Consider the following 14,900-nt stretch of genomic DNA (forward strand, 5'->3'; position numbering starts at 1 on the left):
TGAACATCAACAGCGAACTAGTACATAATACAAAAATCCTATATCCTACTAACTATCCAAACCTCAAATAACTGCTTGAGGTCTCGTTAAAGAGCATTAATTGTTTCTCTGACTGCTACCCCGTTTTATATAAATAATACATAAATAACGACTGACCATGTAGGTGTCCCTCGTCATGATCTTTGACCTTGTTTGAATCACCCTAGTCGCCGAGTTTGTTTGAGAGGAAGAGTTGAATCGACTGGGAAAGACACCGAGAAATGTTCAGAACAGATGTTCTTGTCCAGCACGCAGTGATTACCACCACTCAATTGTCGGAACTGTATTCCCACGACTGACGAAGGCGTCGTACATGAAATTTTCAAGGTACTCCTGATCAAAAAAGCCTGGTGGAAGATATACATTGTCTAGACCATCCAAAGCGCTCAGGATGATTATGATTTCGTCGAAAATCATAATCTGATGCTTCAAGAAAGCATCACCATCCCATGGCGGTACCACGTAGACTTTACGTAGGTGGTTGCGCATAGCATTTACAACCGGCAAAATGGTAGAATTTCGCTTGCCATTGAATACGAGAGAGTCCATCGGCAAAGTGAGGTGGCTGTAAGTTGGGGGACCGTGCAAGCTTTCGTTTTGAAAATAATACAGGGCTTGCTGTAAACGAGGGACGTTGTCGTCGTAAAGCCGGATTTGAGTGTGTTTAATTGAAGGATACGATGCGGCCTGGACGATAGATGCGAGGGAATACGTCCAAAATGATGTTTGGGTTGTGATTACAATCATCTCTATGGGCGGTTGAAGCCCTTCCGTGCCTTTAATGAGAAGCCTAACGGCTTCTGCGGCATCGCCGCCATCGGGATGTTCGCCGATCCAGACCGACAATGTCCGCAATTTGGCTACGGTCTCGTCTGGTGGAATTATCCATTGTAGGTTCCGAATCAAGGGACCATATGACATGGTTATGTTGTTGACCATTTTTTGCGTTGACTGCAGTGTGGTGGGCGACTTTCTAGCTGTGGAACTTGGGGGTTTAACGAATTTTGTGGCATTATACTCCTCGCTGGACTTTTATACTTTTCAGCATCGCAAGTGAGTCAATATTGGCTCACAGAATCTGTGCCACAATTCCTAATTGGTTTGGGTATTAGTATATCTACTCACTGAGCGTCTCTTCGATTCAAATGGGGATGAGATATGCGTAGTACAGCTATTATAACGTAGCCTGGCCTGCCGGTCTATGTTTGTATGCCGCGAGGAAGCTGGGAAGCAATTCAAATCGGTCAGTATAGGTCCAGTAACTTGTCACAATGATTGGGTGTAACCGCACTGAACAAAGAAACAAAAAGCAATTCGTCTCAATAAAGAATTTTAGAATTTCCGCGGACAATTCTGGGAGGCAGGCCGCAGGCGAACCCTCATATAATCGTGGCTTTTAATTGAAAACCCAGCAGCGATCGCCAGCCATTGCCTGGATTTGGAATTCTCCTTCTTAGAGAGCTAGCCATTGGACTGTGACGATGGGTAATAATGTGGATAACCAGGAACCATCTTTAGAACGTCCGAGATTAAAAATCCATTGTATGACCGAAAAAGAAAAAGTTCAGTGGAATGATGGTTTGTTACGGTGCAGGACTTGATGTTAGGTTGACAATGGAGGGTATGCCAAAAATAGGGACACTGAGGCTTCCAGAAATATCATAGTTTTGGAAGCTTCGTCTGCACAGCCAAAGGAGCAAACTTGGCCTTCTCCTTCTTCGATGTGGCCAAGAGATTATCTCGGATATCCTAGAAGTGTACGAAATCAGGACAGATTCAATCCACAGATAGCAGAGAGTAAGTACATTGGTCATCAACGCGGCAGCATTCCATGCTCCTGTATATGCGAGATTCTCCGGAACACTACCAAGACTGTTACTAACGTAATGACCGAACAACGTTGGAAACGTACCTGTGATCTCGTGAGTGGGTGATGAGATGTTTGGCACTTGAAACAGCGACGGGGCTTTTTCCAGCCACAAAGGTGGCCAACGCCAAAGCTTCCTTCACAACCTCATCCCTGCCTCCTTCAACAACGCGAGAAACCAGCCCCAGCTCTCGTGCCTCGTCCGATGAGAAGACTCGAGCGGTATACGTGAGCTCGCGAACCAACGAATGGTTCCCTGTGATTTTTGGGAGAAAGGCGAGAGACCCGATGTCGGGGGCTAGTCCAATGTCGATTTCCTGGTTATTGTTCACCGCACATCAGGCCTCGAGACAGTCCAGCATAACAAACACCTACCTTGATAGAAAATTTGGTGTCCTTGGCCGCATACCGGATGTCACACACTCCAATCAAGTCTACACCGAGGCCGATACAATGACCGTGAATTGCAGCAATTACAGGGAAAGGGGCACGTTCTGGAGCGCCAATGGCGGTTTGGAATGCGAGTAAATGTTTGCGGGTGGAGAGCGAGGCGCGAGCTGAGTCGAGTGAGGTGTCTGCGCCGGATGATCCTAGAGCAGAGGCATCGTGCACTGTACATCTCGTTGAGTAGAATTATTAATTCTGAAGTTGCTACGTGCTTACAGTCAAGACCAGCGGTGAAATACTTGGGAAAGGCGGATGTTATCACAGCGGCGCGGACATCATACCCATCGGCCGTTAGTGTATCAAAGAGCTTTCCATACGCCACCCAAAATTCCGTACAGAATGCGTTTACCGGTGCTCTAAGCCCTTGGAAATTAGTGGATGGGTCAAATATTTTTAGCAGTGACGCAAATACCTGGCCAATTCAATGAGAAGAACATGGGGGACAGGTTCAGACACTTTGATCCATTTCGAGGAATAGGATGCCATAGCTTTGATTGTCGGTGCAACGCGGGCGCTTAATTAGAGATGATACTGGTAATTTTGTTGGTTAAACGTGAAGATATCGGCAGGCGGTTGGAGAGCAAGGAGAGGGAAGTTCGTTGGCGTTCATCTCCTCTTTCTATGCAGGTCGTTTTCCGGCAATTGGAGGAGTTCCGGGTATTCGGTGATTGCTTGCTCCGGAACCCGATGTTGGCACCAGGCAAACCACTGCCTACGACAAATTGCAATCAAAAGAAAAAGCAGATAAAAGTATACTTAGAAATAGATCCACAATAATATATGTTACAGCTGCGTTCATATCGATAGGCCTAAAATGAAAATATATACATACATGCAGACTTCGAACCTGTTGTAAGGGAGTCATTTCGGGTATGTTTTTAGTTTGAGCTGATTTTGAACAGTGGTACGATCTTCAACGATGCGTTGACATATTTCCCAAGTCGAGAAAGGAACGGCCCTAAAAATGTCATTGGAGTGCAATCTGAATGACACAAAACCTGACACCATAGCATCACCCTATAATCGACTCTCAAAAAATCATAAAATTACATTATGGTGAACACCAGACAAGATCCCGAGTCTCTAACTGAATCCTCTGGTGATAGGAATGTCTTCCTAGATAGTCATTATCGGAAAGACATTTAGAAAAAACAAATGGCCAATTTGCTTGAAGTCACGCGTTGAGTAATCCCACGCAGCGCGTCCGAAACTGTTACAAGAATTCCCAAATATGGTATTAGTGTTGGAATTGTGCGGATTTGGCCCAGGCCCAAGCCAAGCTGAAAGAATCCTAAATAACTCCGAACCTTTGTGGCATACAGCAAATCTTCCTGTAATACTGCATTACTCTGTGTTCCATACCAGGAATGCTTCTTGAGCGATACACATCGTCGGATGGCTTGTTACTAATACTAGTGCCATTTGTCCCTCCCTGGTACGCTTGGCAGATTATACCCCAGATTGGCTATGCGTTATATATTGATAGGCCATTCGACTGACGTTAAAAAGGTTCTTCAATAGAGAAAATTATGTACGTTTCTAACTACCTTTTTACTCATTTGAATAATAATAGGCCCCGATAATGGAACCTTTATTGTGCAGTATGAGAAGCCTGTGTATCTACAATGAATTCCATATTTAATATATCATCCGTCGCAGTTGAGAAATTTGGTACTCAGATGCTCGGGACACTCTTACTTATTTTAGACTTTCTTGTAATCTTTCATTAAGTTCGAATCTTACACTGCGGTTCTGTGGGCTGCAAAACCATGAAATTTTCACCGCCCAAGTATGCCTAGGAATACATTCGCATAATGGAACATGTTCAATTTACTCTATATAGTGTGCCATTTTCGATGCCAATACCATATAAGCAAGGAGATAGTCATTCAACTACCTAGCCATACCCTCCAGCATCTCACTTCAACTTCAACGAACACAAATTTCTTGACTGTCTCTCGAGACATATCATGACGCCTTTCTCCCGGCAGCCAGTGAGAAGCCACACAATCAACCGCCACAAGCTCAAGAGATCATACCGGATGCTGATCATCGGGGACCCTGAACAGGAAGGTTTGAAGGAAATAGTTATGCTACATGTTAGGAAGACATGTACCTTTAATCCACCATTAGAGGTTTTAATTATCGCGTTGCTTGACAGCGTGTGGACGCCGGAGTTTTCATTAGAGTTGCAAAACAACGTCCCTCCAACCGTATATTGCGCAGAGATCAGACGCCTATCATCGAGTCACCTCGCCTGGGAAAAATCCGACATTTTCTTTTCCAGACAGCTTTTGCTTCGACAGCCGACCTTTACTCGAATGGCGATTTCAATGGACCATCTGCTTGGCAACCATCCGAGGCACGAAGCCACGCTTTGCGAAGTTATTGGGACGCAGAATCTGTCCCAGCTATTTGTGTACCCTCACTCCGACCACTCAGTTTTCTCTGAACATTGTTCAGAGTATGTGGACTCCTTAGTTGCTATCCTCAAAGCTTTGAAGATATTGGATACCCTTTACCTTCCGGCATTACCACTACAAGCCAGGAATGAAATTTACGCGGTGCTCGCTAAGAGAACTGTCAGGCCTCGAGTTTATTTCAGTTTGATAGTACAGCGATAGCATGCTCGATGGGGTGGCTTCCTATCTAGTGCTTGAACAAAGGCCAGGAATGATCGGCTAAGCTCTGTGCAAGAGTCCGCAACGGCGTAAAGTTATATCGATCAAACAGGCCTCCGAGATTGAGTTTTGAACAATGAGTCATTGAGGTCGTGTAGTTCTTTAGCTTGCTATAGCCTTTGTATTATGTCGTTCCGTTTAATGATCAATTTTTTGAAGTGCTAAACTTCGATTTTGTTGTTCGATTATCGAAAGGACGGTGTTGCGTGTTAACTATCCCACGCAACGCGTCCGACACAGACACGCCGGACAAAAATGCTGACCAGTTAGCCTGGGTGTTGTCCTGACCAGTGACGTGACTAGTACCGTGACCAATTACATAGTGTCACACATATGTTGTCACGCTAATTCATTATTAGTAGGCTCGACAATAAATGGCAAATTACTTGATTGTCTTGCGTTGTAATTCAGTGCGGAGTAAGAATAAATATTAAACAATCAAGTAATATGTCATTTACTATTGATCCTACTAATAATGAATTAGCGTGACAACATAATGTGTGACACCATGAAATTGGTCACGGTACTAGTCACGTCACTGGCCAGGACAACACCCAGGCTAACTGGTCAGCATTTTTGTCCGGCGTGAGAACCATTGCGGAGCTTCCAAATATGGTATTAGTGTTGGAATGAGAGAATTTGGTGCATATGACAGCAGGTGCCACAGTCTTACAGTAACTCCAACGCTTACGATATACACTGTTGCTACCTACACGGAACGGGTCGTAATTGATGATCTAACAAGTATGTTGAGCCACCTAGTCCAGAGATTATCACTTCATGACCCTACGTATGATCTTGTAATCTCTACATGTTCAACCGCATGGGTATTGTACTCATTGATAATTCATCATTACATATGTTCATGTAAGCAAGCGATTTCTCCCAAACTTCTTACCTGTGGTTCATTGAAAATGTTATTTTCAGGGTACATGATCTATTGCGTTATGCTCTTTCGCGTACTTCAGGGCCTCGAGTTTAGTCCTGTGCATCGCTTCCCTCAATGCCGTTCGCTCATCGTTCCACTCTGGCAATGCGTCATGAAGCTCCGGTCGGGCTTTAACAATGTCCTCTTTTAAGGATCTAGCGTATTCCTGTTCGCCGTGACCAAGGACATTGTACACCATAAGCGCAGATGGATTCTCAATCTGGTTCCTCCACTGGTCAATCGCAGCCATCCTTTCTCGTTCAAAGGCGAGGCGACCATCTACCGTGTCGGGATAAGAAGCTTCCCCTGTCCAGGCTAAAGTGAGCCAGGTGCTTGCGACATCAGCGATGGTGAACGGGGTGTACGACATCGGAGCACCAATAAAGGCCAAAGATGGGTTGTGGGCATAAAGGATCAGACGGTGGAGAGATGGAACTCTATGAGGTTTGGTGTCATGATTGGCGATTGGTGCGAGTGTTCCCTTTGATTCTTCTAAAACGTAGACGAAGCTGGGCATGATTTTATATCCCGTGCCGATATGTACGACGTCCAGATCAGTGATGACAGTGCCATCTGATAGATGAGCGTCAGCTTTGCCGCCGTCCCCAGTGTCCTTCGCTGTATATTTAGATACGGGCGCTACCATTTTGATACGTTCGTCTGGGAGGCTCACGAAGCCTGGAAAGGCAGGGCGACGGATACTTTGATATATTGGCTTATTGGCAACGGAAGCAAGCTGAGCGGCGATGTCGTTGGATGAGTTTGCATTCCCGACCACAAGAACTTTCTGTACCTTCGTAAACGCAGGTCAGAACAGAAGAACGCACTAACACGTACTTTATCGACATAGCTCTCCGGTCCCCTCCAAGACTTCGCGTGTTTGGCGATGCCTCTGGCCTTAAGCTCTTCTAGACCATCGGTATCGGGCCATACAGGATTGTCGTACCACCCAACAGCAACAACGACAGCGTCCCATATCTCATCCTCCTCTTTGCCATTGTGATTCCAATTCCTCGTTACAACGTTCCAGCCCCTTTTGGATGGAAGCTCCTCAACGCGCACAACTTCGCGATTCAACTTGATTACACCTTTCTCGATATAAGGCGTAGCGAAACCTTTGAGGTAGTTGTGTGTCTCTTTCAAAGTCGGGAATGGTTGATGTGGCGTTGTAGGAGATGCGGGAAAGGGATGTTCAGAGAAGCTCAGAAACTCCGGTAGAACATTGCCGATCATTCCTCTGTACGCTGGAGATGGCCAGCGAGGATTGTCCGAAACTGGAAACGTATCCGACCCTTCGTCAAGAAACCTTTTCCAACTTGTGAATAACATTACATCTCGCATCTCTCCTGCACTCACCAGACCCCACCGACATCATCTCTCCTTTCGTAGAGCTCGACGTGGTTAAAGTTCCCTCGTTCCCGTATATTCCGAAGAGTGACAAGTCCAGATGGTCCGCCGCCAATGACGAGGATACGCCGGGGAACAGGGAACGCAGACATGTCTGTCATTCACTGAGCTTGACATGCTCAGCAGTCAACCAGACATTGCCTTATTGCGTATTCCAGGCCAGACTAATGGGTTGATCAGAAACGTGCCAGGTGGTGATAGGGAGGGGTTCCTGTGTCATTCGCACTTGAATGCAGATGGATATCAGAGGTAGTCGTCTTACGCCTTCTTTTACAATGAACACGAAGCAGAAGAAGACCAGTGAACTTTCGAGAAAATCTTGAAGAAATTAAGACCAACATCAACTAAACAGACAGTAGATTACAATGCAATGTAATCCAATACAATAATTTTTTAGTCTTACAAATCCACCCAATTTTTGGGGCCCGGTTTACAATGTCAAGCAATAGTTTTATTAGGTTAGAAAGTGGTCATAATTATTCAATTGAAATTATTCAGTGTGAAATGCTACATTGTATCGTAACATAGGATACAATGCCCACTACAATGTACCATATGATGGGGGTTTAATGAATTCATTGAAACCCTGAATCTAGTACTTTCAAAAAGGTAACTACATTGTGGTGTATCTTCTCGATTCATTGAATGTCTAACATTATACAAATATGTAGTATCTAATCATACCTTTGTTTGTTCACTAGTAAAATTGTTATGGGTAAGGATTTGAATGTTGCATTAAATAGGACTGGTATCGGAAACCTAATTTTTGCTAGTATTCCGACATCACTGTACTCGGATTGCATCCTGCGCTGGCATCAATAGAGGTACGCGGCCTGCCGCGCGCGTCGCTTACAGGCTATGCGCACCAATTGGAAACGCGCGCATTGGACAGTTTCCGACCCGCCGCTGCCGCGCGCGGCACTGCGCACCAATTGAAAACCTGCGCATCTGCTAGATTTCCGACCCGCCGCTGCCGTGCGCGGCGCTTACACGCTATGCGCACCAATTGGAAACGCGCGCATCGGACAGTTTCCGACCCGCCGCTGCCGCGCGCGGCGCTTACACGCTATGCGCACCAATTGGAAACGCGCGCATTGGACAGTTTCCGACCCGCCGCTGCCACACGCGGCGCTGCGCACCAATTGAAAACGTGCGCATCTGCTAGATTTCCGACCCGCCGCTGCCGTGCGCGGCGCTTACACGCTATGCGCACCAATTGGAAACGCGCGCATCGGACAGTTTCCGACCCGCCGCTGCCGCGCGCGGCGCTTACACGCTATGCGCACCAATTGGAAACGCGCGCATTGGACAGTTTCCGACCCGCCGCTGCCATGCGCGGCGCGGCGCACCAATTGAAAACGTGCGCATCTGCTAGATTTCCGACCGCGCGGCAGAGCTTACACGCTATGCGCACCAATTGGAAACGCGCGCATCGGAGAGTTTCCGACCCGCTGCTGCCGCGCGCGGCGCTTACACGCTATGCGCACCCATTGGAAACGCGCGCATCGGAGAGTTTCCGACCCGCCGCTGCCGCGTGCGGCGCTGCGCACCAATTGAAAACCTGCGCATCGGACAGTTACCGACCCGCCGCTGCCGCGCACGGCGCTTACAGGCTATGCGCACCCATTGGAAACGCGCGCATCGGAGAGTTTCCGACCCGCCGCTGCCGCGCGCGGCGCTTACACGCTGTGCGCACCACTTGGAAATGCGCGCATCGGACCCGCTATCACATTCAACTTGTATTTAGTTCATTGTACTTCTAAATTATGTGATCTGTTCATTCTTATTTCACTTGATTTCATAGCATACATAGAAGACAAATGATATAATTTGATCATACAGACACAGTATGCTACTACTCAAACTTGAACATGTTAACATCTAAAAATTTATCAAAGTATGCAGGAGTGAATACCAAACCACTCTGTTCCAGTTCCGACACAGCTAGCAACGGGGTAGTTTCAACATGTACATCGTTATGAATTCTAAGAATTTGTTGAGGATATAACAAAGTTACATACCACTCTCCGACTGGAACTCGCTGCCACTACCCTCATCTTCTGCAATATCTGACTGCCTTCCTGTTTCTTCGTCCAAAGTTCCGCCCAAGTTGTCATCCGACCCCGCATTTGTGCTGCTGTCATCGTCGAAAAGGCCTAATGCTGCATCCAAGCTGTCATCCGACTCGGAACCAAAAAGGTTGTCGTTTGCGGCTTGGTTTATAATATCGTTATCCGATTCGGAGTCACTGGAGTTGCCATTACTGGAGACTGGATCCGCCGCTTCTGTAAAATCTTCAACGCTGGAAAGCGGGACCTGATCTGCAACTTCTGCAAAATCTCCGACACTGGAAGGCGGGCTCCCTTCGGTACCGTACTTGAAGTAGTCGGGTTGGGTGAATGTGGCGGAAGGCAATGTTTGGACGGCGGATATGGCTGCAGAATCAAAGGTGCCGACCTGAGACAAAGAGTCTTCAGTGGAATATTTAACCTTTTGCCCTTCCTTGAGATTTTTTGCGTATCCTGTATGTTCTTTCGGATTGCTGACCTCGGAAATGCTGAGGACATCTTTGATGGTAAGAGATTTCCCCCAAGTCCACTTGTCGGATGGGGGCGTCTGCTTTGAATTCATCAAATCGGCGGGTATTTCGGGTTTGCGGGTTTTGATGTTGTCGCGTCCATACGTTGCCGCACCCTCAATAGCAGCATCGTCAAGTTCCTGGCTAAGCTCGTAGAGCTTGAAAAATCCCATTGCACGTCGCGAAATACAAGCAACTTGGTTGGAGGCTACATCGGCAAGACATGTAGAGAAATTCTTGACACCTCTGAACTGAACAAGCAGATCATCAGAAAGATTACGGAATTTAGCACAACAACCACAGTGTATGTCACCGGGTTTAGAGTCGGGAACAATCTGAGTCGGATAAATAAAGTTTGTCTGACCAGGGGCATCGGGAGGGGGATCAAGAGTAGACAGCTGCCCATGACGTATACCACTCGGCTCAGCGGGAGGCAGCGGTTTGGTGGAATCCTTTGCTTTGGGGAAACTTTTAGCATACTGTTCACCATGAAATTTCATGATTTTCCCAATGGTAAGATGATTTAACATTCTTTCGGGACTTGGGGGGGTATTACGAGTCCACCAGTCATAAAGGTATTTTTTGACACCTTTCTCAAAACCCTGGTCATTGTCATCCGCGGCCAAAGAGGGCAAAAGATCGGGGTGAAAGTCCATTGGAAACTCTTCGGGTAGACATGCAAAAAGAGATTCGGAAAGAAGGCGAAGGATGTATGGGATATCCAGCACCCAACCAACTGCATATGCTTGACCGACAACTGCCATAATGTAGTGCTATTGAGTACATGAGATTTATCAGTGATAAGATGATGATCATTTCTGATAACACACCAATTCTTCCTGAAGGCAACGTTGCATCCATCCATGGTTGTCCAGACTGGCGTCGATGATATGAATTAAAGCCTCGCGAAGTCTAGAAGCACCACAATATATGATTCCTTGCGCCAAAACCTGCTCGGCCTTTTGGGACCCAACTTGGATGTCAAAGGGGTTGAACGGTCTGATCGTGATCAAGGGTTGGTCAAAAAATGACTCGGAGTCACTCATGGTGGTTGCAGATTAAGGACAAAAATTTCAAATTACAAAGGTTTGTAATGTTTATTTACTGATCTAAAAGATCGATCTGATATCAAAGCCAAATGATGCCACATTTGCGCTTTGCGATGTGCATATGCTATTGCACCCGGCAAAATTGTCGGGTTATCCTCGATAGCCGACTTCCAGGTTGCACTCTTGTGTAAGAAATATGTCACGGTCCATTGCATCTCATACCTAACCAATGTACTCTCCTCCTTCCATCGTTGAAAGTGAGCTCTGGCTCTTAACCAATGTACTCTTTTAACTGAAAGGTTAATAGAAATTAGCGCTCAACAAAAATAGAATCAATATGAGAAATTAACTGACATTCAAGCACTGTTGCCGGATCAGCGTTATCGCCGAGAGAATTCGGATCGGCATTGTCGGGAGCGTCGGGATCCAGCACCCATCGGGGACCTAACCGTTGATTTACTGAGTACCATATCCATGACAAGCGGAAATTTGTCGATCCTGGTATGTTCGGGTTAAGAACAGCGGTACTTGATCGGACATCATCTTTGGTGAGGACCCGAAACTCCCGAAGAATATTGTTGTCGGCACCAAGTTGAACTAGGCAATCTCGACATCGTGAGTAGGCTTGTGCATGATGTGAAATGCGTTCCCTCAACTCCTTTGCTGCCGCTTGTCCTCGTGTACGCACACCTTTTCGTGGGCCCTTTCGTATGACATCGGAATACTGAAATGACCTCTCTGCAATAAGTTCTCGAATTTGATTCAGGTGTCCTCGAGCTTGTGAAATCCTAGCATGTATTTCAGATGGTGCATGAATGATGTCCACATTCCCATTAGAAGGTAGGAATATTGTTTGAAGGTCAATAGGCTCATACACCGCTGAACCCGATCCCGGCGCCAAAATGTCTTCCTCATCCTCCCAATCTATAAAGAGTTGTTCGGGTATTTCATTCCCTTTGGAAGCTGTCGGAAGAACTCCCGCGTCATTTTGCAGAATGCTTAGTTGAGCCATTAATGCTTTTAAAGTTTCGCGTAGCTTTATTAATTTGTTACGTTCCGCAAGCCGATCATGGTTAATAAGGCGTCGGGCTCTCATCCGAATGTCCAATCTGTGTGTATAACTATTAACACCATGATAAATAATCAAGACTGATTTAAACACATACTGTCTTTCTTCCACAACTACTGCAAATTGTATCCATGACTCAATCGGGTTTAGAGGTCGATGCGGAACTGCATCGGGAGTGACTGTGGAGGTTCCAGGCCTTTTTGCTGCATATATATCCATAACCTTTGGGTCCACCAACCTCTTGGACTCAGCTTCTTCAATTTGTTGTTTCCATAACTTTACTGCATCGGGGTCAGCTCCTTGGGTTAAGTTTACAAATGCTACCCGATACTGCTCTTGTTTTTCTTCAGCCTCATCATGCCTACGACAGAGATATTTTGTGATTCCAAGAGCCTTTTTGTGATTAGAGTCGGAAGCATGATCGTCTAGCAACTCTGCACGGTGCGCCAGAGTTGCTGTGCGGGCGGCGGGAGATATATGATTCAAATCCGCCCATAGTGATTCCAAAATTTCTCCGCAGACGCAAGCGGCACCAGGAATGAAGGTTGGTGCATATCTAAAGAAACATTCATCTTTATGAGCATGTACGTGAAACATGCCAATTGCCCGATCAACTTTGAGTCCTTTGGGGAGTAGATGCCCAATACGCTTGAGAAGATAAATGATATATTGACAGATTATGTCGTAGATAACCGCTAGGCCTTGGTCGGGATCAACACCTGTTGATTTTAATGCTGATAGAAGGGCAAAGTCGACATTCTTTTGTTGCTCTCCTTTAAAAAGATCGACAAGTGAATTGGGGGCGTAACATCCATGCCTTGCACAGGCAACCCCCACAATGCCTGTAACATCGCAGGATTTTGATGATAATAATGAATTTTGGATTGCCCGGAATGTGTTTTCACATGGTGCTCCCTGAAGAGGGTAGTTAGATATTCCACCTGTTATTTATCAAATACAAAGCTCTTACTGTCAATGCTTCAATGGCGGATTTCAAAAATTCACCATACTCCATTCGATCGGGTGTCATTCCACCACCTTCCGACAACCATATATCGCGGGATGGTTTTTTAGATCGGACATGGTCTGCTTTGAAGTTTCCGTCCGCTACAAAAACACGCTTGTAGACCCAGCGATTGGGGTCATCTTTCCAGTTGGCACTCAAATTGACACCAGGCTGTGGACATGCTGGGCAGAAATTGGCTAGTTCTCCCCGCCCAACCGACAGTGCACTTTTGCCGTTATGGCCTCCGAATCCTGCCCATTTTAACTTTTTCATCCATCTCCATAAGCGGGACATCCGTCGAAATTCATTATAAAGATTGACAATGGTATGCGGGGCAGTCGGATTGGTGACACGTCGCAATAGGGAGTAGAACTGGTAAGCAGAAGACTTGAGTTCTAAATTTGAGAGTCGAAAATAATCTAATAATTGTGCGGAAAATAGTGTGCGGATTTGCTGGAAACTTGTCGGTAGCAATCGGCATGCCATGAGATCTAAAGGAAGCTGCCCCGACCCATGGCAAACGCAAGATACCATAGCCAAATGATGAAGGCCATTAGTATGCACAACTCGCACATAGGAATTGTTTAACCCATCAGCAAAGGGGGCATTTCCAGTGAAGGTAGAGTTGGGATCCCGATTCCCGACCGTTGGTGGCGAAAGATATGCTGGCATGAATCGGACATCGGAGTCGGCATCACCTACCTCTGCTTCATCATCACCATCTTCAAATCCCTCCAAATTTGATGGATCCTCCCGAAGCTGGTTGAGATACTCCTCAAACTGATCATCTGTAATGCCATCTGGATTTTGGGTATGTTCTGAGTCCTCCTTAGTATCATCCATAAAAATATCATTGTCATATCTTGAAGGATATGAAGGTGATTCAGATGTCGGGTGTGCGACGCGCAGTAGAGCCTGTTCTTCAAAGTCTTTCCGCTCTTCCAACTCCTCAAGAAGTTGCTTTTGAAATGTTAGAGATTCGCATAGAGGAGGAAATTCTGCAGAATGGTGAGATATTAATAGATAACATCCCACCTCCCATAGCTCTGCTGATCGGAAATAGGCACCATTCCAACGCTCTATCCTATGCATTGGATTAACCTGATGCTCATGTCGTATGCACCGTCTGCATAATAGAGATGGAATAGAGCAATCTCGACACCTCCATACCGAGATGCAATCGTTATGGCATTGTGTGCAGATGGATGGTGCATTAAGCGCCCTCGGCGCTTCTCGACTCAGCAATGCACCAAGTATATCATCCACTCGTTCCACAAATTGCAGAATGTAGTCTCTTTGAGTCTTTAACGTATAAGATAAGCCAGCAACTCCATTTAAAACTTTGAAATTACCTTTCGAGGTCTGGAGTCTACAGGTCTTCCATCGTCGCGGTGGTCATCAGTGTTGTGTATGTCATAATCACCTTCATAGCCTTCCGATGTATCCTGATTGTCTATATGCCATGGATCACCTGTATTACGCCTCTGTGGAACTGCCAATGAGACTGGAACAAGGAAAGTCAGTGATTGTAATAATAGCTTGCATTTTTTGATACCTTTTACCAAGTCCGGAACCGTCCTTCCAGTTCTTGTTGTACGAGTACGATTTTCATATGTTACTGCGTCTGCTGCATCAGCATCATCCTCATATAATGTCCCCTTTTTGGATCTTCTTGAACTTTTGGTTCTCTGTGACGGCATAGAAAAGGAATAGAAAGAGCAGAACAAAGTACAAACGTGAAGACTCTTAGGTTCCTTATCATGAAATCGATTGGATCTTATTCCTGAATGGAGGTTGTGAAATTTGTCATACAGGCCTGAAAAATATAA

The 14,900-nt window shown here is 46.0% G+C and overlaps 5 protein-coding genes across 5 annotated transcripts; all 5 read right to left on the minus strand.

Annotated features, from left to right (window-relative positions):
* Positions 1-297: 297 nt before the first annotated feature.
* Positions 298-978, minus strand: JR316_0011291 (uncharacterized protein; the record flags this gene model as incomplete). The annotated part of the gene is made up of 1 exon (XM_047896948.1): positions 298-978. The coding sequence occupies one exon, from the start codon at positions 976-978 to the stop codon at positions 298-300; it is 681 nt and encodes a 226-aa protein (XP_047743357.1).
* A 720-nt stretch (positions 979-1,698) lies between these two features.
* JR316_0011292 (Delta(3,5)-Delta(2,4)-dienoyl-CoA isomerase, mitochondrial) lies at positions 1,699-2,839 on the minus strand (the record flags this gene model as incomplete). Its single annotated transcript, XM_047896949.1, has 6 exons — positions 1,699-1,788; positions 1,845-1,902; positions 1,952-2,223; positions 2,282-2,517; positions 2,570-2,709; positions 2,766-2,839. The coding sequence occupies 6 exons, from the start codon at positions 2,837-2,839 to the stop codon at positions 1,699-1,701; spliced, it is 870 nt and encodes a 289-aa protein (XP_047743358.1).
* A 3,118-nt stretch (positions 2,840-5,957) lies between these two features.
* JR316_0011293 (Thiol-specific monooxygenase) lies at positions 5,958-7,461 on the minus strand (the record flags this gene model as incomplete). Its single annotated transcript, XM_047896950.1, has 3 exons — positions 5,958-6,749; positions 6,800-7,268; positions 7,319-7,461. 3 exons carry the CDS (start codon positions 7,459-7,461, stop codon positions 5,958-5,960), a joined length of 1,404 nt encoding a protein of 467 aa, XP_047743359.1.
* A 1,921-nt stretch (positions 7,462-9,382) lies between these two features.
* On the minus strand, positions 9,383-10,993 carry JR316_0011294 (uncharacterized protein; the record flags this gene model as incomplete). Its single annotated transcript, XM_047896951.1, has 2 exons — positions 9,383-10,720; positions 10,778-10,993. 2 exons carry the CDS (start codon positions 10,991-10,993, stop codon positions 9,383-9,385), a joined length of 1,554 nt encoding a protein of 517 aa, XP_047743360.1.
* A 32-nt stretch (positions 10,994-11,025) lies between these two features.
* Positions 11,026-14,771, minus strand: JR316_0011295 (uncharacterized protein; the record flags this gene model as incomplete). Its single annotated transcript, XM_047896952.1, has 5 exons — positions 11,026-11,288; positions 11,351-12,980; positions 13,036-14,373; positions 14,424-14,575; positions 14,627-14,771. The coding sequence occupies 5 exons, from the start codon at positions 14,769-14,771 to the stop codon at positions 11,026-11,028; spliced, it is 3,528 nt and encodes a 1,175-aa protein (XP_047743361.1).
* Positions 14,772-14,900: the final 129 nt, after the last annotated feature.

Source organism: Psilocybe cubensis, chromosome 11, assembly GCF_017499595.1.
Source record: "Psilocybe cubensis strain MGC-MH-2018 chromosome 11, whole genome shotgun sequence".
NCBI lineage: Eukaryota > Fungi > Basidiomycota > Agaricomycetes > Agaricales > Agrocybaceae > Psilocybe > Psilocybe cubensis.